The 23,612-nt window shown below is 42.6% G+C and overlaps 1 protein-coding gene across 1 annotated transcript; it reads right to left on the bottom strand.

Moving 5' to 3' along the window:
- Positions 1-4,461: 4,461 nt before the first annotated feature.
- Positions 4,462-20,875, bottom strand: LOC138096990 (zinc finger protein 814-like). The gene is made up of 4 exons (XM_068993203.1): positions 20,843-20,875; positions 18,926-19,052; positions 6,500-7,283; positions 4,462-6,442 (listed from the first exon to the last, which is right to left on the bottom strand). The coding sequence occupies exons 1-4, from the start codon at positions 20,873-20,875 to the stop codon at positions 4,462-4,464; spliced, it is 2,925 nt and encodes a 974-aa protein (XP_068849304.1).
- Between the last annotated feature and the right edge of the window lie 2,737 nt (positions 20,876-23,612).

Genomic DNA, 23,612 nt, shown 5'->3' on the forward strand with positions numbered 1-23,612 from the left:
TGGAGGCAGGAGGAGAAGGGGACAACAGAGGATGAGATGGCTGGATGGCATCACGGACTCGATGGACGTGAATCTGAGTGAACTCCGGGAGTTGGTGATGTACAGGGAGGCCTGGCGTGCTGCGATTCATGGGATCGCAAAGAGTCGGACACGACTGAGCGACTGAACTGAACTGATAATTTAAAATGTTTCCAAAACACTCTAAGTATAGAATACTTACCATTATAATACTTATTACTTTATCACATACTTTTATCAGTCGCATTTCACTGAATTTTTTAAAAAGCTTATGTGGAACCTTTCCAGTACAATCAAATGAATATTGATTGCAATAAGTATGTTTTCTTTCTAAGCAGTTATGTTGTTTATATCATCTTAGATTAAAATTTTATTTTTAAATAAGCAAAATTTGCATTGACCTTCAGGGGAAAGAAAAAACATACTGTAATAGAATTGGTCATTTCGCATTTCAGCATAATAAATGAAATTTGTTTAAAGAGGATCTGAAGAGAATTAATTTACCAGCTAGGGCAAAGAGAAAGAAGCGATCTCCCAGTTGAAAAAGAATCAAAATGCTTCTGTGGTAATCCATCAACTGGTGAGTGTGCTCTCAATCTCAAGAGTCAATGGATTCAGGAAAAATAAGCTATAATCATGAACACATATAGACTGAGTAAAATTTCACAGTATATTTACATGGCATTTATATTAATTACATGGCACTCTGTAAAATGCAACAAGGTAAGGATATAACTAATACAAAGAATAAATTAGTTAAGTACAATAAGAGAATTGAGAAAAGGAGAGTTACAAAAATATTTTATATAATGTTTTAAATAAATGGCACATACAAGTTCGATGTCCCACTGGCAAATCCACACCGAGACCTCAGTAACCAGCAGCCCCCTCCGCGATGCAGGGAAGTCCCTGCGGGCTGACCCAGGTCAGGAATGATGAGAAGCCCCATTTCTTTCCGAAATGCATGCACAAGGGGATAGAGGGGTCTGAGGGTATCAGGGGGAGCTAAAGTTTCCTGGCTCCAGGATCTCACCTGTAGAGGGAGCTGCGTGGGAATGAACAGCTCCTCTCTTCACATCTTTCAGTGGACCAGAGGCAGGGCAGCTCCTGATCTCCATTTTACATAACAGGAAAAGGGCCTGGGGAAGAGTGTTTGACTGTGGGTCCTTGATCGGGGATACGGAATTTAAACTCAGATAGCCTGGATGAGGACTTGAGGAGTCTGACCACTGACCTCCATTCCCTCCCAACCAGGCTTTGGGACTCAAAGCAAAGACCAGTCCATCCTGATGAAACCTTTTCCCCATCTCCAATCCACGAACTTCTATAGTGACAGAACAAAGCAAAAGCATAAGCGCTATAAAGCAAGGTTTTATTGTATTCTTAAGCGACTAAAATCAAGAATGTGAGAGAGAATATGTTAACAGGGCAGGTAAAATTTAAAGCATATGTCACAGTATCCACTGCACTGTGAACACTGAAAAAAAAAGAAACTTTTCAGGTTAGAAAATTCTGCCAGTATTGAAAAGTTACTCCATAAAGCAAAATCACTCACAATATTAAAAAATGAGTGAAATTCCAATATACATCTTTGTGGTTTCATTGTCCTATTTGTTAAAGGAAAATAGCCTAAGGCCAACAAAGAAAAAGATTTAAGCAGACATTTAAACAAAGATACATAGATAGGAAATGAACATCTGAAAAACTGCTCATCATGAATCCTTACAAAAACTCAATTAAAACAAAAAAAGTGGTATACCTCTAACAAAAAAAAAAGCTAAAATTAAAGCAATCAATAAACCAAATATTCAGAATATGGGAGAGGTGGAATTCTCAATATATTGCTAGTAAGATGCAAAAGGCACAATCATTTTAGATCACAATGTTAGCTTCTTCAAAAGTACAACTGTTGTGGGCCTTCCTTGGTGGTCCAGACTTTAAGAATCCTCCTCCCAATGCAGGGGTTGGGATTAAAGCCCTGGTCAGGGAACCAAGATCCCACACGCGGCAGGGCAACTAAGCCCTCGGCCTGCAATAAAAATCCACTGCAGCCAACAAGAATCGAACAGCGGTGGCTCAGACACTGCATTCTAAGTCACTGACAAAAGATAAACACATGTTCATACAAAGAACTAATGCGATTTTTATACTAGCTTTATTTTCAGAAGTCAAATTCTAGAAACAAGTCAAATACCCATAAAGAGAATGGATAAACTAACCGTGGCATTGAAAAATATGTCATATTTTTGTCAGTCAAAAAACAAAAAGCGCTACACATCACTGATGAGTCTCAAAGTAATTACAATATAGAAAGGAAAGAAAAATATGGTAAATAGCACATGATTCCAATAATATCAATTCAAGAAAACGCAAGGTATCTATTTTAAGGAAAGTGAATCAATGGTTACTTGGAAGGTGAGAAAGGCAAGGAGATCATAGAACAAATGAGGTAAATACACCATGACAGATATGGTCACTATCAGGACCATGGTGATAGTCTCAGAGGTTCACGCCTGTGTCAAAACTTGTCAAGTTGTACTTTAAATACACTCGGTTTAGCAAATGTAAATTATACATTGTGTGTGTGTGTGTGTTTGTAGCTCAGTCGTTATGTGGCCCAGACCGTAGCCCGCGGGGTTCCTCTGTCCGTGGAATTTTCCAGGTAAGAATACTCTAGTGGTTGCCACTTCCTCCTCCAGGGGATCTTCCCAACCCAGGGATTGAACCCTGGTCTCCTCTATTTCCTGAACTGCATGCAGATTCTTTACCGCTGAGCCATCAGGAAAGCCACAGATATTATACCTTAGTATAGCTTTAAAAAATAGCGTAACTTAAAGATCTCTATGGCCCAGTCTTTTTGACAGAGAGCTATGGCAACCACACACTCCATCATCTCTCTATGCCCCGAGGGGCGGGGGTTGTTGTCAAACTTGCATCAGTGCCAACAAATATGGTGAGCGATAGAGAACATTTCCACTGAAAGTCAACGGGAATGCTGTCTGGGTCACAAGAGCCACAGCCAGGGACTGCTGCTGCTGCTAAGTCACTTCCGTCATGTCCGACTCTGTGCGACCCCATAGACAGAAGCCCACCAGGCTCCCCTGTTCCTGTCCAGGCAAGAACACTGGAGTGGGTTGCCATTTCCTGCTCCAATGCATGAAAACTGAAAAGTGAAAGCGAAGTCGCTCAGTTGTGTCCAACTCTTAGCGACCCCATGGACTGCAGCTTACCAGGCTCCTCCATCCATAGGATTTTCCAGGCAAGAGTATTGGAGTGGGGTGCCATTGCCTTCTCTGACAGCCAGGGACTAGACCCCCTTTTAATTTTCTTCCAATCCATGTGGTAATGGACTTGAGATGAATACAGAGGGACTCTCACTTTTACATGGACATTTGTGGATGCACATTTAGAACTAGCAGCACATTACACTAGTTGGCTGCAGTTCTCTCCCTACAAATCAGTGTTTCTGCACCAGTTATGGACCCAGTGGTATTACAACCAGTTACAATAATCAGAGAACATGGCTCTCTGCAGACCTGGGGAAGATTTCCCTCCACAGTGCTGAAACACCCTGGGATCTCTCTGTTTAGTAAGCAAAAAAATCAATGTTATGCTCAGAAGCACTTTAGATTCTCACATCTGCCTGCTTCTCAGTGTCACCTGGCAGACTCCTAAAACAAAGCCTCCAGGCTTCAAGTGAAAACCAGAAATCCCTGCAATCTTTTCTAGGAAGCTGCAGCTGCAAGGCAGACCTGGTCATAACTGGCAAGCTATTGTCAACATACCGTCCCCCCTCAGAAAGAAACTTTGAGACCCCTAAAAACTGTTCTCCCCTTTATGCTTACACAGCACAAATCTGTGAATTACCTGCACAGTAAATAGGACGTCCAAGATGAAAGAGGACTTAAGAGCTTAGAAGGTCTCGAGTATTGTATGAGCCAAAGCAACCTGTAGCAAGTATTTATTCATCATTTGGAAGCTGGAAAACCTTATTGTTAGTATCACATGAGATCAACACATCCCTACTGCTATTCTCTGCAAGCTGCCAGCTGAACTTCTGATAGTTTCTGGGCTGACAGTGACCAGGTCCATGTCCAAGATAGTCATGGAGGAGTGAAAGTTGGCACCGTAGGCCTCAAGTGACTCCTAACTTGGCTAAAACATGGGAGGACACAGTAAGTCTCCCTGAGCACACTGGGTGGGCCTGCAGAGAGCTGGATGCGAAATGGCTTTGACCACAGAGATGGGAGTGACATATATGTGGGCAGAACCCTGGAGAGGTTAGAGACTGAAACGTAGCAACACATTTCCCACAAAATCATGAGGAATCGTTCCTCATGATTATCAATAGCTATGCAGATGTCTGGGAGCTAATTCAGATGAATCCTCAGCTTCCTTTGGTATCCTTACACTGAACAAGAAAACTGCACATTCCCTAAACACCTAAGGCCTTTCTCTAGTGTGAACTCTCTGATGTTGAGAAAGGGTAGATTTTCGCATAAAAAATTTCCCACATTCTCTACACTCATAAGGTCTTTCCCCAGTGTGACCTCTCCGGTGTTGACTAAACTGGGAACTGTCTCGAAAGGATTTCCCACATTCACTGCACACGTAAGGCCTTTCTCCTGTGTGAACTCTCTGATGGTAACGGAGTTTGGAGCTAGAGATAAAAGATTTCCCACATTCACTGCACTCATAAGGCCTATCTCCAGCATGAACTCTCTGATGATAACGAAGGGTAGAACTGGAGGTAAAAGATTTCCCACATTTGCTGCACTCATAAGGCCTTTTGCCTGCATGAACTCTCTGATGATAAGAAAGGGTGGCACTACTAGTAAAAGATTTCCCACATTCACTGCACACATAAGGTCTCTCTCCTGTGTGAACTCTCTGGTGTCGAATCAGTATAGAGCTATTGGTAAAGGACTTCCCACATTCGTTGCACCGATAAGGCTTTTCTCCCCTGTGAACTCTCTGATGGTAACCAAGGCCAGAGATAGAGGTGAAAGATTTCCCACATGCACTACACTCATAAGACCGTTCTCTATTATGAATTTTCTGGTGTGTTGAGAGGGAAGATTTTTGGCTAAAAGATTTCCCACATTCAGCACACTCATAAGGTCTTTCTCCAGTGTGAGCTCTCTGGTGTTTATTGAATTGTGATCTATCCTTAAAGGATTTCCCACATTCATTGCACTCATAAGGCCTTTCTCCAGTGTGCACTCTGTGATGATAACGGAGGCTGGCACTAAAAGTAAAAGATTTCCCACACTCACTGCACTCATAAGGTCTTTCTCCTGTGTGAACTCTCTGATGATAACGGAGGGTAGAACTAGAGGTAAAAGATTTCCCACATTCACTGCACTCATAAGGCCTTTTTCCTGCATGAACTCTCTGATGATAACATAGCGTGGAGCTGGACGTAAATGATTTCCCACATTCACTGCACACATAAGGCTTTTCTCCTGTATGAACTCTCTGGTGTTGAATGAGTGTCCATCTATTGTTAAAAGATTTCCCGCATTCACTACATTTGTAAGGCCTTTCTCCTGTGTGAACTCTCTGATGTAAAAGCAGGTTATTCCTTCGGATAAAGGATTTCCCACATTCACTACACTCATAAGGCCTTTCTCCAGAATGAACCCTCTGATGATAATGGAGGTCAGACTTCGAGATAAAAGATTTCCCACATTCATTGCACTCATAAGGCCTTTCTCCTGTGTGAATTCTCTGATGATAACGGAGGGCAGAGCTAGTAGTAAAAGATCTCCCACATTCATCACACCCATAAGGCCTTTCCCCAAGGTGACCTCGCTCATGATACTGGAGGGTGGAGCTACAGGAAAAAGATTTTCCACATTTATTGCACACATAAGGCTTTTCTCCTGTGTGAATTCTCCGGTGTCGAATGAGCGTCCACCTGTTGTTAAAAGACTTCCCACATTCAGTGCACTCATACGGTCTTTCTCCAGTGTGGACTCTGTGATGATAACGAAGGCTAGAGCTAAAAGTAAAAGATTTCCCACATTCACTACACTCATAAGGCCTTTCTCCTGAGTGAACCCTTAAATGTATAATTAGGTTATTTTTTCGGGTAAAGGATTTCCCGCATTCACTACACTCGTAAGGCCTTTCTCCAGTGTGAACTCTGTGATGATAACGGAGAGCAGTTTGAGTGATAAAAGATTTCCCACATTCACTGCACTCATGAGGTCTTTCTCCAGAATGAACTCTCTGATGATAACGGAGGTCAGAGCTAGAGATAAAAGATTTTCCACAATCACTGCATATGTAAGGTCGTTCTCCAGTGTGGGATCTCTGATGATAACAGAGTGCAGACATTGAAGTAAAAGATTTCACACAGTCACTGCACTTATAAGGCCTTTCTCCAGTTTGAACTCTCCTGTGTGGAATGAATACTGAGCTATGGCTAAAAGATTTCGAACATTCACTGCACACATAACTCTTTTCTCCACTGCACCATGGGTGGGGAGAAATGAGGACAGATTTGTGACTTAAGGATTTCCCACATTTGCTGCACTTGTATTGCCTTGCCCCAGTATGAATTCTTCGATGTTTATAGAGAATTGAGCTTTGCCTAAAGGATTTCCCACAGTCACCACACACATGAAGGTTTTTTCCAGTGTGCACTCTCTGGTGCACAACAAATGAGGATTTGTACCTGAATGCTTTCCCACATTCACTGCACACAAAACAAGGTATTCCAGTATGGACACCCTGATTCTGAACAAGTGTGTGTTTGGGGCTGAGGGCTTTCTTGCATTCTCCTGAGGTGTGACGACTTCTGCTCTGTAAAGTTGACTCACACTGGGTGACTGTGTTTGGCTTCTCCACAATATGAGTGGTCTGTTGCTGCAGGTGTCCCATAATGGTCGGGAAGTCCTTTTCAAACTCCCTGCAGGTAAATGGCTTCTGTAACACAAGGAATCTGCAGCTCTTGAAAAACTTGGCCTCATCCACACTACTTCTGAGGGTTTTCTCTCCCATGTGTTCCTGGTGCTGCTGAAAATTTGCACTAAAACAAAACTGTTTCACACATGCTCCACACCTCAACAGTTTCTGGGTGTGTTGTGTTTCCTGGTGCTCAGCCAAGTGGAAAACTTTTTTCAAGACTGGACCACAAGTCTCACAGGGGTGGATCTTCTGGGAAGACAAAGCTGCCTTTGGAGTCCTAGCCTGTGACACTTCTAGAGAAGTGATCTGTTCAGAAGGTGTCTCTGCATTCTCTGTTCCACAGCAGCAACCTGAACAGAAAGAAATGCAGGTCAAGTACATATTGACTATAGAGAAGGGTCCAGCTCATCACTAATGTGTACCTATCTAATCCAGGTATGAGTCTATGAGATGCTTTTCAAGAAACAGAACTTAGAATTTAGTTGGAAAAACAACCAACTGTTGTGCATTACTGAGTCTCAAGGTCACACAATAGTGGAGACCTCATCAGGAGAAAAAAAACAAAAACAGGGTAGGACACAAGGAAGAGAGGCAGGGTCTACGACTCACTTCTCTTCCAGTGGCTTCCTGTAGGACTTTTCTGCTGAGACTGGATAGAAAAGGTCATCTAAGCTCATTAAAATCCCATAGCAACATCAGCTGCTATTCGAAGTCAATTCAGGGAAATGTGAACATATCATAGCACAATCAATGTTGGTGAGTACTACAGAAAGGGTAGTGAGAGAAATAAGAGATGTAGAGTCCAGAGAGGAGTGAAGTCCAGAGATATGGAGTACAAATAATAAGTCCAGATTATCCCTGGGCTAAAGTCACAGTAGGAGTGACAAGCAGTACAACTGACAAGTCAGTCAAGTGTTAACAGTGGAGAAGACAGAAGTAGTATGGCCATGCACTGGAAATGGCACCTAAACCCTGGTTGAACAAAGACAGGCTCCTGCTCTGATCTGAACACAGCCTGATGTCATACTCTCCTCAGCTGCCATTCACCAGGACCAGGCCCCCTCTGAGCCCACCTCACCATGACTGGAGTCATGTCAATCCTGGGACATCTATAAGCACTAGTTAAGCAACTACATAGGACATGCAGGATAAAAATCCTAACGGAAAAACAGGACAGATAAACAGCTTGTACCGTCACAAAGCAACTCAGCACATAACAGATGCAGAGAAAAGATCCAGGAGAGTGATGTCAGCAAAACAACAGAGGACATGAGCCTTCACCACCAACAAAAAATACACAAAAGCAAACAAAAATTGCCCTTGGAAGATTCAGGAATCCAATTAAGATACTGCAGCAACACAGAGGAAATTAGAGAAACTCAACAGGTCCTGCCACACTTGCAGACCCCACAGTTCGCAGAGCAGAGGAAGGCAAGTGTTTACAGGTGTGAACCTCAGCTCCTGCTCTGCAGAGGGCACTGGAAGCTCTCACACTAAGGTAACTAATAGCCACCAACATGAGGCACTGGCAAGAGAATAATATGCTGAATTATCCCTGTCCCCACAAAAGTAGCTATTGCTCTATTTCAGAACCACAGCTGCCATCCCCATAACTCCTACACACACCCCAAACCCTTGAGCCCTACCTGAACCACAGACGTTCATATTCTATAACCTGACTCCACGTCTGTCACCTGAATGTCTGAATGTCTCAGGCGCTGGATTCCTGGCCACTATGGGTGAGCTAGTTCTTCAGACCCCAGAGACACTGTCTCTGTGTGCACCCATACTCTGGTCAGGGCTCCACCACTGCTCAGTGTGCCACTGCATCTCACAAAGCGAAGTCAACACTGAGACAGACTATTCAGCAACCGGGACCCTAGAAGTGCTACTGCCTTGCACCTATTCACATCCTAGAGCCCAGATCTATATCTGCTCCACAGAGTCCACATATCAGACCCCAATGCCATCACCACTATGACGCAGCCCCCTCCAAGAGCCAAACTCCGCATTAAGAGGGACCCCCTCAGTCAAAACGTATCCCATGGGAGAAAGAAATCAGGAGAGCCCTAGCAGTCTTTTCTATTACTGTGGACACCCACGGCTTTAGCTACTGAGGACCCTGCAGTCTGTGCTGACACGGACCTCAGGTGACAGAGCTGCAAACACAAAGCCACTGGGCTTTGTTGTGGGTGCAGCAGCCACCGTCCATCAAGCTAGCACACTCACACCCACACAGAGGTGAGGACCTTGCCCACCAAAACCTTACATAAAGCCTGAAAGAAATGACTGCTCCCTGAAATGTACTAATCAACACGAGGCTGCAGGAAACACAAACACAATAATCGAGGAAACCTGACACCCCTGAAGGAACAATAATCAGTTGCCCCAAAGAAATGGAGCTCTACAAGCTGTCAAACAAAACATTTATAACAATTGTTTGGTTTTTTACCTTTAAAAAATGTATTTATTTTTTAATTGAAGGATAACTGCTTTACAGAGTTTTGTTGTTTTCTGTCTAACCTCAACATGAATAAGCCATAGGTATGCATGTGTTCCCTGGCTCTTGAACCTTCCCCCTCCCACCTCCCTCCCCATCCCACCCCTCTAGGTTGATATAGAGCCCCTGTTTGAGTTCCCTGAGACATTCAGAAAATTCTCATTGGCTACCTATTTTACATATGGGAATGTAAGTTTCCATGTTACTCTCTCCATATATCTTACCCTCTCCTCCCTTCTCCCCGTGTCCATAAGTCTGTTCTCTATGTCTGTTTCTCCACTGCTGCCCTGCAAATAAATTCTTCAGTACCATCTTTCCAGATTCCATATATATGTGTTAGTATACAATATTTATATTCCTGTTTCTGACTTATCTTACTCTTTATAATACGCTCTAGGTTCATCCACCTCATTAGAAATGACTGAAATGCATGTCTGGGTAATAGTACATTGTCTATATGTGCCACAACTTCTTTATGCATGCATTTGTTGATGGACATATTGATTGCTTCCATGTTCTAGCTATTGTAAATAGCACTGTATGAACATTGGGGTACATGTGTCTTTTTCAATTTTAGTTTCCTCAGGGTATATGCCTAAGAGTGGGATTGCTGGGTCATATGGTAGCTTTATTCCTAGTTTTTTAAGAAATCTCCATACTGTCTTCCATAGTGGCTGTATCAATTTACATTCCCACCAACAGTGCAAGAGGGTTCCCTTTTCTCCACACCCTCTCCAGCATTTACTGTCTGTAGACTTTTCGATGATGGCCATTCTGACCAGTGTGAGGTGATATCTCACTGTAGTTCGCATTTGCATTTCTCTATTAATGAGTGATGTTGAGCATCTTTTCATGTGTTTATTAGCTATCTGTATGTCTTCTTTAGAGAAATGTCTGTTTAGGTCTTTTTCCCACTTTTTGATTGGGTTGTTTTTCTGGTATTGAATTGTATGAGCTGCCTGCATATTTTGGAAATTAATCTTTTGTCAGTTGTTTCATTTGCTATTATTTTCTCCCACTCTGAAGACTGTCTTTTCACCTTGTTTATAGTCTCCTTTGCTGTGCAAAAGCTTTTAAGTTTAATTAGCTCCCACTTGCTTACTTTTGTTTTTATTTCCATTATTCTAGGAGGTGGGTCATAGAGGATCTAGCTTTGATTTATGTCACTGAGTGTTATGTTTTCCTCTAAAGAGTTTTATATTTTCTGGTCTTACATTTAGGTCTTTAATCCATTTTGAGTTTATCTTTATGTACGGTGTTAGGAAGTGTTCTACTTTCATTCTTTTACATGTAGCTGCCCAGTTTTCCCAGCACTACTTATTGAAGAGACTGTCTCTGCACCATTGTATATTCTTGCCTCCTTCGTCAAATTAAGGTACCGATCAGTGCATGGGTTTATTTCTGGGCTTTCTATCTTGTTCCATTGGTCTATATTTCTGTTTTTGTGCCAGTACCATACCGTCTTGATGACTGCAGCTTTGTAGTGTAACCTGACCAGGCCACAAGGCATGCAGGCTTTTAGTTCCCCAAGCAAGGATGGAATCCATGCCCCCAGCAATGAAAGCACAGAGTCTTAACTACTGGCCTGCCAGGGAAGTCTCTCACAATAACTGTTTTGTTGTTTTTTTTAAATTTTTTTATTTTATACTGGCGTATAGAGTATAGCTGATAAACAATGTTGTGACAGTTTCAGGTGGAGAGCAAAGGGACTCAGCCATTCATATACAATGTATCTATTCTACCCTAAGCTCCCTCTCATTCAGGCTGCCACATAACACTGAGCAAACTTCCCCGTGCTCGACAATAGACCCTTGTGGTTATCCATTTTAAATATAGCATTGTATACAAGTAGCGGAGAAGGCAATGGCACCCCACTCCAGTACTCTTGCCTGGAAAATCCCATGGACAGAGGAGCCTGGTGGGCTGCAGGCCAAGGGGCCGCTAAGAGTCGGACATGACTGAGCAACTTCACTTTCACTTTTCACTTTCATGCATTGGAGAAGGAAATGGCAATCCAATCCAGAATTCTTGCCTGGAGAATCCCAGGGATGGGGGAGCCTGGAGAGCTGCCATCTATGGGGTCGCACAGAGTCGGACACGACTGAAGTGATTTAGCAGCAGCAACAGCAGCATACAAGTAGATCCCAAATTTCATAACTATCCCTTTGCCCCATTTTCCCCACCCAGGAACCATAAGTTCATTCTCTAAGTCTCACAATAATTGTTTTAATGAAGCTCAGTAAGCTACGAGAAAACACAGAGAGACAATTCAACAAAATAAGGAGAATGATATACAAGTAATATAAGATTTTGAACAGAGATTCAGAAAAATATGAAAAAGAACCAAACAGAAATTATGGTGAAGGGTAAGATGAATGAAATGTAGAGCATTAATAGCTAATTTGATCAATCAAAACAATGATTATGAAATGGAAAGTAAGTCTTTGAACTTATCCAGTCACAGGAGAAAAAAGATAAAACGACTAAAAAGAGTAAAGAAAAAAGTCTACATGAATTATGGGACACTGTTAAGCAAAATAATACTTGCATAACGGAGAATTCTGCAAGAGACGGGAATACCAGACCACCTGACCTGCCTCTTGAGACACCTATATGCAGGTCAGGAAGCAACAGTTAGAACTGGACATGGAACAACAGACTGATTCCAAACACGAGAAGGAGTACACTGAGGCTGTATATTGTTACCGTGCTTATTTAACTTATAGTTAAATCATAGTACATCATGAGAAATGCTGGGCTGGAGGAAGCACAAGCTGGAATCAAGATTGCCAGGAGAAATATCAATAACCTCAGATATGCAGATGACACCACCCTTATGGCAGAAAGTGAAGAAGAACTAAATAATCTCTTGATAGAAGTAAAAGAGGAGAGTGAAAAAGTTGGCTTAAAGCTCAACATTCAGAAAATTAAGATCATGGCATTTGGTCCCATCACTTCATGACAAATAGATGGGGAAACAGTGGCTGACTTTATTTTTCTGGGCTCCAAAATCACTGCAGATGGTGATTGCAGCCATGAAATTAAAAGATGCTTACTCCTTGGAAGGAAAGTTATGACCAACCTAGACAGCGTATTAAAATGCAGAGACATTACTTTGTCTAAAAGTCTGTCTAGTCAAGGCTATGGTTTTTCCAGTGGTCATGTATGGATGTGAGAGTTGGACTATAAAAAGAGCTGAGCACCGAAGAACTGATGCTTTTGAACTGTGGTGTTGGAGAAGACTCTTGAGGGTCCCTCAGACTGCAAGGAGATCCAACCAGTCCATCCTAAAGAAGATCAGTCCTGGGTGTTCATTGGAAGGACTGATGTTGAAGCTGAAACCCCATTACTCTGGCCATCTGATGTGAAGAGCTGACTCATTTGAAAAGACCCTGATGCTGGGAAAGGTTGAGGGCAGGAGAAGAAGGGGATGACAAGAAGATGAGACGGTTGGATGGCATCACTGACTCGATGGACATGGGTTTGGGTGGACTCCGGGAGTTGGTGATGCCTGGCGTGCTGCGGTTCATGGGGTTGCAAAGAGTCGGATACGACTGAGTGACTGAACTGAACTGAACTGAATGGTAGCCCTAAAAGGAAGAGAGCATGAATAAGGGGCAGAAAGTTTATTTAAAGAAGTAATGAATGAAAACTTTCCAAATCTGGGAAAAGAAATGGACATTCACGCACATGAGGCTCGTAAGTCCCCGAACAGATTCAATCCACAGAGGACCTCACCAAGACTCATTAATATAAAAGTCTAAGTCAGGCCAAATTATTTTGAAAGTTGCAAGAAAAAAGAAAGTCATCACACAAGGGAACCCCCATAAAGACACAAGTGGTTTTCTGAGCTAAAACACTGCATACAGTCACAGTGAAATGTGTTCTAAATGCCAAAGGGGAAGGGGTGGGGGCACTGCAAACCAAGAATATTTTACCAGCAATGCTATTCTTCAGTTATAAGGAAGACTCTTAGACAAATGAAAACTGAGGAAGTTCATCACCACGTGACCTAACCCTATAAGAAATGAGGAAGTCTAACCAAGTCTTCTTCAAGCTGAATAAAAATATGCTAACAGTAACATGAAAACATATTAAAACATAAAACACACTGGTAAAAATAAGTACATAGTCAAATTCAGAACACTCTAATACTGTAAAACTGCCTTACTCAACTCAACCATAAAAGATAAATAACAATATTTATCATTATTAATTAATAATATTAAATATTTAATAATTAATAATTAATAATATTAAAATTAATAATTAATAATATTAATAATTAATAATATTAAAAGCAACTATACCAACAATAACTTGTTGATGGTTACACAATATAAAAAGATATAAATTGTGACATCAAAAACAAAATATATTCGTGGGGGAAGTATAAGAGTAGACATTTTGTATGGGATTGAATTTACAGTATTATCAGCATAAAATAGAATGTTTTAAGATGTTTTATATAAGCCTATAGTACCCATAAGTCAAAAACCTATAGACACAAAAGACAGGAGAAAAGAATAAAAGTATCTTACCATAGGGTCTTTCCAGGTGGTTAATGATCCACCTGGCAATGCAAGGGATGCAGGTTCGATCCTTGGTCAAGGAACTAAGATCTTGTATGCCTCGGAGCAACTAAGTTCAGGCACCACAACTACAGAGCCCATGCACCACAACAAAAGATCCTGCCCAATGCAATGAAGATCCTACATGCTGCAACTAAGACCCAACACAGCTACATAAATAAATAAATATTTTTAAAAGTCCATTCCCACAGAAAATCATAAAGACAGCAAGAAACGAAGAAAAAAAACTGAAAAACAGAGGGGCAATAATGGGTGACAGCAGTAGGTCCAATCAAATGATATAAAGTGGTTGAACAGAAAAAAAAACAAGACTCAACTCTATGCTGCCTACAACAGAGTAACTTCAGCTTTAAGGACACACACACAGGCTGAAGGTGAAGAAATTGAAAGAGATACTCCACACAAACGGAAATCAGAAGAGGGTAAGCTATACTTAAGTGAGACAAAATAGACTTTAAATCAAAAAATGTCACAAGAGACAAAGGTCATTATATAATAATAAAGGAGGTAGGCATCAGGAAGTGAAGTGAACTCACTCAGTCAATGTCCGACTCTTTGGGACCCCGTGGACTGTAGCCCACCAGGCTCCTCCATCCATGGGATTCTCCAGGTGAAAATACTGGAGTGGGTTGCCATTTCCTTCTTGATGTAATAATTATAACCACATATACACACACATATCATACCTTACACATCATAACTTAAAAATTAAGCAAATATGACCAGATCTGAAGGCAGAAAAGACAGCAAGAGAAAATTGGAGGCGGGGCGGGGGCGAGGGGTGGGATGCTGCATGGCAGGCAGGATCCTCGTTCTCCAACAAGGGTCTGAACTGCTCCCTGCAGTGGAAGCACAGAATCTTAACCACTGGGCCACCAGGGAAGTCTCAGCAACAGGATATTTACCAGTTCAGTTCAGTTCAGTCGCTCAGTAGCATCTGACTCTTTGCAACCCCATGAACTGCAGCACACCAGGCCTCCCTGTCCATCACCAACTCCCGGAGTTTACCCAAACTCACATCCATTGAGTTGGTGATGCCATCCAGCCATGTCATCCTCCGTCGTCCCCTTCTCTTCCTGCCCCCAATCCCTCCCAGCATCAGGGTCATTTCCAATGGGTCAACTCCTCACATGAGGTGGCCAAAATATTGGAGTTTCAGCTTCTTCTTCTTTTTTTTTAATGTTAATTTTTTTTTATGTTTCAGCTTCAGCATCAGTCCTTCCAATGAACACGCAGGACTGATCTCCTTGAGGATGAACTGGTTGGATCTCCTTGCAGTCCAAGGGACTCTCAAGAGTCTTCTCCAAAATCACATTTCAAAAGCATCAGTTCTTCGGCGCTCAGCCTTCTTCACAGTCCAATTCTCACATCCATACACGACCACTGGAAAAACCACAGCCTTGACTAGACAGACCTTTGTTGGCAAAGTAATGTCTCTGCTTTTTAATATGCTATCTAGGTTGGTCATAACTTTCCTTCCAAGATATTTATAGGGAACTGCAATATCCCCCTTTCAACATAGGTGGATATCCAGATAAAGTTATTTGAATTGAATACTTCAGTCCAAATGGATGTAACAGATGTGTATAGAACATTCCATCCTATTATAGCAGAATACACTCTCTTCTCAACTGCATATAGAATATGTCAAACAAGTCTTGACAAATCTCAGAAGACTGAAGCCATATGAAGTAACTTTTCCTAAGACAATGGATAACACTAGAAACCGGCAATAGGAGGAAAGCTTCAAAATTCAAGCATGCGAATATTAAACAATATGCTCCTGGCCAATCAATCAGTAACAGGAAAAATCAAAAGGAAAATGAAACATACCTTGAGAAAAACAAAAATAATAACAAAACATATGAAATGTGCAAAGGCAGTTTTAAGAGAAAAGTTTAGAGCAATAAATGCCGCCATTAAGAAAAAAGAAAGATCTCAAATAAATAATCAAACTACACCTCCAGGAACTAGAAAAAAAACTAAGACCAAAGTTATCAAAACAAAGGAAATGAAGAGAGCCAAGGGGAATTCCTTAGAGGTGCAATGGTTAGGATTTCATGCTTCCAGTGCAGGGTGTGCAGGTTCCTTCCCTGGAAGGGGAATTAAGACTAAGGTTCCCACATGCTGCACAGCATGGCCAAAAAAAAACACCACAGCAGAAATAAATGAAATAGAAACTGTAAAGATAATAAAAAGATTAACAATACTAAGAGCTGCTTTTGTTCAAAGATAGGGGCTTCCCTAGTGGCTTAGTGGTAAAGAATTTACCTGTCAATGCAGGAGACATGGGTTCAATCTCTGATCCAGGTAGATCCCACATGCCAGGGAACAGCTAAGCCCACGTGCTACAAACTACTAAAGACCGTGTGCCCTAGAGCCTGTGCGCCACAAGATAAGCCACCACAATAAGAAGCCCAAGCACCGCAATTAGAGTGTAGGGCTTACTCCCCACTACTAGAGAAAAGCCCGCACACTAACAAAGACCCAGCAGAGCCATAAACAAATAAACAAATAAATAAATAAAAAGATAAAACTGACAAACCTTTGTCTAGACTTTATCTCATATAAATTAACAGAGAAATAAAACAGGACCAAAGAATCATAAAAGATTACTAGGAGCTGTTACACACAGCTGTATCTAGAAGAAAGAGATATATTCCTGGAAACATACAACCTATCAATTTTTAATTATAAATAGAAAATTTTAATAGACCAATACCAATAAGAAATTGAATTAGTAATCTTCAACAACAAAAATAGGTCATAATCAGATAGATTTCATTGGTGAAATTTATATTTTAATATCTGAAGTATTCAATATATAAGGTACTCTACAATTCAACAGGAAAAGAACAATCTGTTTAAAAAGTGAGCAAAGGAACTTCCCTGGTGGTGCAGTGGCTAAGAATCAGCCTACCCATTATAGGAGATATAGGTTCAATCCTCGGTCCAGGAAGATTCCACAAGCCTTGAGGCAACTAGACCCATGAGCCCGCAACTAATGAGCCTGTGCTCTAGAGCCCATGAGCGAACAGAAGAGAAGCCACTGCTGAGAACCTGCGCACCGCAACAGAGAGTAGCCTCCGCTTGCCTGCATGCAGCAACACACATCCAGTGCAGCCAAAAATACATACGTTCATTAAACTTAAGCTAAAAACAGGCTTCCCTGGTAGCTCAAACGGTAAAGAACCTGCCTGCAGTGCAGGACACCTGGTTTTGATCCTTGGGTTGGGAAGATTCCCTGGAGAAGGATACGGCAACCCACTCCAGTATTCTTGCCTGGAGAATCCCATGCATAGAGGAGCCTGGCATGCTACAGTCCATGGGGTCTCAAAGGGTTGGACACAACTGACTGACTAAGCACACACGAGTTAAAAATAAAGAAGATTAAAAACATTCTTTTAAGCGAGCAAAGGACTTGAATAGACATTTTATCAAAGAAGATCTACAAATGGCTAAAAGGTACATGAAAAAATATTCCTCCTCACCAACCATCTCACGAACCATCAGGAAAACCGCCATGAGAAACACCTCACATCTGGTAAGACGCAGTAGTAGCTGCTCAGTCGTGTCCAGCTCTTTGCGACCCTATGGACTGTAGCCCGCCAGGGTCCTCTGTCCATGGGATTCCCGACCCAGGGATCAAACTGCACTGCAGGGAGAGCCTTTACCATCTGAACTACAGGGAAATCTACCTGACAAGATGGCTACTGTCAAACAAGAGCAGGGGGAAAAAAAAGAAAATGAAAAAAAGAGCAGAGATAAGAAGTATTGGTGAAGGCATAGATTTAAAGGAAACAATCTTTGTCCCCTATGGTTGTAATTTTTAAAAACTAAATGAGGGAAAATCGTATAAACAGAGTAAAATGCTAGGAGCTGGGGAATATGGAAAATAGGGAGATTGTTAGTCCAAAGGTACAAATGTTCAGTTATAAGACTAATAAGTTCTGAGGATGTAATATAAAGCATGGTGACAATAGTTAACAATGATGCTGGGACTTCCCTGATGGTCCAGTGGTTAAGACTCTGCCATCCCAAAGCAGGAGGCCTGGGTTCAATCCCTGGTCAGGGAATTAGATCACAAATGACACAAAGAAAGAGCCTGCATGCCGCAACAAAGATCAAAGATCCTGAGTGCCACAACTAAGACCTGGAACAGCCTAAATAAATATTAACAAAAAATGATGTATAACAACAGTGACAACAACAATAATGTAACGTAATAAGGTGATAGATGTTTAACTAATTTCACTGTGACAACTATTTCATACTGTATTCATACATCAAGTCAAAACTTTACCACATCAAGATATACAATTTTATATCTGGACAAGGCTAGGGAAAAAGAGAAAGCAAATCTAAACACTACCAACCTTGGAGGACACTGAAAAGTAGCTCATGGTTCAGCACAAGCAGGCACAAAGAAATGTTAGCTAAAAAGAAGGGATCAAGTGAGTTCCCTAGCAGTCCAGTGACCAGGACTCCAAGTTTTCACCGCCAGGGCCCTGATTTAGTCCCTGGTCAGTAAACTAAGATCCCACAAGCTGCACAACTCAGCATAAAAGAAGGGACACAGAGTTGAAAAGGATCTAGACACACTGACCCGGATAGAGAGAGGGCAAGTAGGTAGAATCCATTAAGCTTCCTGTAATACTACTGACTTGGAATCTTTTTCCTAACAGCGTTCTGTACAACAGGTACTGGGGTTGGTATTGCAGGGGAAAGAAGAGGGCAGTGCAAACAACCCAGTCCTAGCTAGCTATCACAGCAACTCAGAAAGCTTGGGAAACAAGCAGTGCTCGCAGTCCACATGTAGAAGAACAGAGCTCCCCCTGGGGAAAGGGTGAGATGGGACAGAGCCTGGCCCAGGTTACTGGGAAGGCTGTGAGGGTCTTACCCAGTGAGGATATAAGTGCATAGTTCTCCAGCATCACATCGAGGTACACGCTTCTCTGGGTCTCAGCAAGGAGCCTCCATTCCTCCCAGGAGAAGTACACAGCCACATCCTCAAAGGTCACACTGCACTTCTATGAGAGACAGAGTACACTATGAACACTCTAGGATCCCACAATCCATCTCATCACCCATCTATCCCACCCTCATCCTCTTCCAAAGCTCTCCACCAAACAAGAATTCCAGACCTCAGTGTCACTGGTGCCCACCTTATCCCTCAGGGTCCCTTTATTCACTGTGTTCAGTCCTCAGCAACGCTGGGATGGACTGCATAGACATGTCATCCAAGCTTTCGTCCTGGCCTGTAGGGTCCCATCCGTTCTGTCAATCAACTCCCCTGGAGTCTCTAGGTTGTGACTCACAGACACAACCAAACCTGGGCTCAGGCTTCACCCTTCAGTCCCCAGTAACAGGACGCTGGGGCCGTGAGCTAGCACTTCCTCTCCACGTACCCCTGATTCTGTAGACTGTACCTCTGGCACACCTTTAGTCCCCACAGCTGCACTCCCACAACTGCACTTGTGTAAAGTTGCTTTGAAGGCCCCTTTTATACCTTTACTGATTCTTGCTTCAATTTGAGCCACCCAGAAGCACATGTGATTATAGATGCCCATTACCTACTTCCCCTTTTGTGTTGCAACCCCTGTCCCCTCAGCAGCCAAAACCCTTCTCTCCTTCAACCTTCTTTGGAATCCTGGTTCATGTGGTGTCTGTTCTAGACACCACAAATGACTCTCACATTTGAGTAGGTCTGGGGCAGGATGATGGAGGCTGGGCCCTGCCCACATAAAACATAAGAAACCACATAGTTTCCATTCTTGAAGTTAAGGAGACCTCCCCACTACACATGAACAGAAAGGCTCCTTGGAAGTCAGCACAGAAAGCCTCTTTGGAAAGGGAAGGGGCGTCACCTCAAAGTAGGTGATGTCCACTACCCAATAAGCCTGTTCACTGGAATTCATCTTGGCTAAAAGATGCGCTTACACGCAGGAAAATCCTGAGATACACCAAATACCGACTCAAAACCAAGCAAAGCAAGATGATTGGCCAAAAGAAACCAGAAATAAATGCCCCACAAAAGCGACTCAAACCACCACAGCACGACTCTCCCTGAGTCCGCCGGTGGGTCTATCCAAAAGGTACTGTACTCTTTTCTGCTCCTAATAAATACCCTGTTTCACGGCTTCCCTTCTTTGGGTGAATTTTTTTTCCTGCAAAACTGAAGGGCCAGGGCCTTGTCGCTGACCACCGGTCTAGTGACTAGGATTCGGTGTTCACACCACGACCAACCTGCCTCGATCCCTGGCCAGGAACCGAAGCCTACCCACCCAGTCACCCCCTTCAGTCCACTGCAGGCAGATCCACCCTAGATCAAGACCACTCTACCACTCTGCTAGCTCAGACGGCAAAGCGTCCGCCTACAGTGTGGGAGACCTGGGTTCAGCCCTGGGTCGGGAAGATCCCCTGTAGAAGGAAATGGTAACCCACTCCAGTATTCTCGTCTGGAAAGTCCCATGGACAGAGGAGCCTCTTAGGCTGCAATGCATGGGTTCGCAGAGTCGGACACGACTGAGCGACTTCACTTCACCACATTCTGTTCCCTGCGGACACCAGATCCACGCCAGTTCTCCTGGACCTTCTCGCCTATATCCCACCTCTAAGGCTTTGCGCAGGCAGGTTCCTCCGCCTGGCACCCTCTCCCACGCTCCATCACACCGTCAGACACAGGGCCCCACCCACGACCGCCTCACCGGCCCGGACCGCAGGGCCGGGCTTCAGGCACGTGAGCAGGCGCCACGCACTTCGGGCTTTAGTGTCGGCTGGGGTGAGAATGGTAAGGGCCCAGGGGACCAGCGTTTACCTGAGGCGGATCCCTCAGCGCCGCCGCCGCCATCGGGCTCTGTGGCCAGAGCAGGACCGCGAGCGGCGGGAAAGGAGGCGGGAAGTGGGCACAGCGGGCGCGACCTGGGGCCTAGCGCGGGGGACCCCGACGGCGTCGCCGAACTTGAGACCCGCCTCTGTGCGCTGCCTCTTGGGCCGTCTTAATTCAGTCACCTCATTCCCAACGTAGCGCTCGCGAGCGACAACACGCAGGAAAGTAATATAAATGGCCGCCAGGAGGAGGACGCCGGAAGTCCCGCCCCAAAGACAGCCACAGGCACGGAAATGCCTTTATTGGCTCAGCTGGGCACACAACCTTCTGGGTGATGTAGTTTCCAGGGCTCCGGAGACCTCTGGGAAAGGGTGTTGACGGTATTGACTACCAGAGCATCAGTTCAGTTCAGTCGCCCAGGGGTGTAGGAGTCTCTGCGACCCCATGGACTGCAGGACGCCAGGCTTCCATGTCCATCACCAACTCCTGGAGCTTGCTCAAACTCATGTCCATCCAGTCACTGATGCCATCCAACCAGCTTATCCTCTGTTGTCCCTTTCTCACGCCTTCAATCTTTCCCAGCATTAGGGTCTTTTCCAATGAGCCAATTCTTTGCATCAGATGGCCAAAATGTTGGAGTTTCAGCGTCAGTCCTTCCAATGAATATTCAGGACTGATTGATTTCCTTCAGGATTAACTGGTTGGATCTCCTTGAAGTCCAAGGGACTTTTGAAGAGTCTTCTCCAACACCACAGTTCAAAAGCATCCATTCTTTGACGCTCAACTTTCTTTATGGTCCAAATCTCACATCCATATATAACTACTGGAAAAACCATAGCTTTGACTAGACGGACTTTTGTTGGTATATAATATGCAAATAATTTAAGTGAAAACGAATGGAATGAAATAATATGCAAATACTAACCAAAAGAGTGTTGGAGAGGTTATTTTAATATAAGAAAAAATTAAGGAAAAATAATATGACCAAAGAAAACATATGGCCATTTTATAATATTAAACAAGTAATTTAAACAGGAAGATTCAAAAATGCTAACTGGGGGATTCCTGGTACTGCAGTGGTTAGAATTCTGTGCTTTTACTGCAAAGGTCACAGGTTTGATCTCTGGTCAAACTAATATCCTGTGAGTCGAATGGCCATAAATAAATAGATGCTAAGTATATTTGTACCTAAGAATAGGCTTTCAAAATTCTTCCCTGTCAATAATTAATAGAATAGATGGGAAAATAATAAGGATACAGAAGACATGAGCAATATCATCAGCTATCTTGGTTCAGTAAATATGTGTAAGACCTTACTTCAGTCTACAACAGAATACACATTCTTTTCAGGTCCACATAGTAGATTCCTCCAAGCTAAATAAAAACTCTGGGGGCATAAGGTAAATTTCAGTAAGTTTTAAAATAAGAACTATTAAGTATCAAAGAGTAAAAGAAATTGTGTGTTAGTTGCTCAGTTGTGTATGACTCTTTGCAACTCCATAGACTGTCCCAGCCCGCCAGGCTCCTCTGTCCATGGGGTTCTCCAAGCAAGAATACTGGAGTGGGTTGCCATTTTCTTCTTCAAGGAATCTTCTGGGCCCAGGGATTGGACCCAGGTCTCCTGCATTGTGGCGGAGTCTTTACCACCCGAGCCATCAGGGAAGCAAAAGAAATAAGGGAACCAACAGAAGATAAATTAGGAGCACTGTTTTCTTAAACGGGCAAGAATAACTTTTTAACTTTTTTTTTTTTTTACTCTACCACATGGCATGTGAGACCTAGTTCACTCACCAGAAATCAAACCCATGCCCCTGGTGTTGGAAGTGTGATATCTTAACCACTGGACTGCTGGGGAAGTCCCAAGAACAATTTAAATATATCACTAAAAACCAAAATATTTTGTGTGGAAAATTGATGAGTAATTTCTTTTAGAATTGCAGGTTCCTATTCCATAAAGCTCATGAAAGTTAAAATGTAAAAAGTAAAAGACTATATCTCCAGTGTCTAAAACTGCCAAAGGATGAGCACATAGGACATATAAGGAAGCTGTATTGATTAGAACAAGAAATACAACTCCAACCTAAATGACAAAACTACGAGCAATCAGTGGAAGAAGGAATTGAGGTGATTATCAAGCATATGATAAGATAAACCCATTGACATGTGAGAACTGCACACCAGATACAGCACTCTTTAGAGAACACAGAATGTAAAGAACGTTCTAAAACATCTGAAATTTTTAGAACCAACCTCATGAAAATAGAGCCTGGCAGACTACAGTCAAAGAATCAAATGCAACTGAGCATACACACATCTCATGAAAATAAATGTAAATATCATTAAGACAGTATTAGCAAATAAAATTCAGCAATGTATAAAAAGCATTTTATACCGTAACCAGAAAGATTTCTTAGTGGTGTTGGACTTACTTAATATGAGAAAAACAAAAAACGTTATCCACCATATTAACAGGTTAAAGGGGAAAATCACATATCATTTGATGCAGAAAACTCACTAGCATAGTTGAATGTAGCAAAGTGCTGTGTACAGTTCTTTTTCTCTTTATATATATTTGTAAATACACGTGTGTATATGGTAGACAGAGGATTATAGACGTAAATGAACTGTGTTCTATATATTAGTAATACATAGAAAACAATTGAATAATTAAAATTTCTAAATCTATAGCATAAAAAGTAAAATACTTAGGAATAAATATAATTAAATATATGCAAGTTCTTTGATTATATTCACTCCT

This window comes from Capricornis sumatraensis, chromosome 20 (assembly GCF_032405125.1).
Source record: "Capricornis sumatraensis isolate serow.1 chromosome 20, serow.2, whole genome shotgun sequence".
Lineage (NCBI taxonomy): Eukaryota > Metazoa > Chordata > Mammalia > Artiodactyla > Bovidae > Capricornis > Capricornis sumatraensis.

Coding starts and splice junctions, on each gene's coding strand:
- LOC138096990 (XM_068993203.1), bottom strand. CDS start 20,875: ATGGCGGCGGCGGCGCTGAGGGATCCGCCTCAG. Junction 7,284..18,925: donor TGCACTTATATCCTCACTGG/GTAAGACCCTCA, acceptor CTTTCTGTTCAG/GTTGCTGCTGTGGAACAGAG. Junction 6,443..6,499: donor CTCATTTCTCCCCACCCATG/GTGCAGTGGAGA, acceptor TTTTAGCCATAG/CTCAGTATTCATTCCACACA.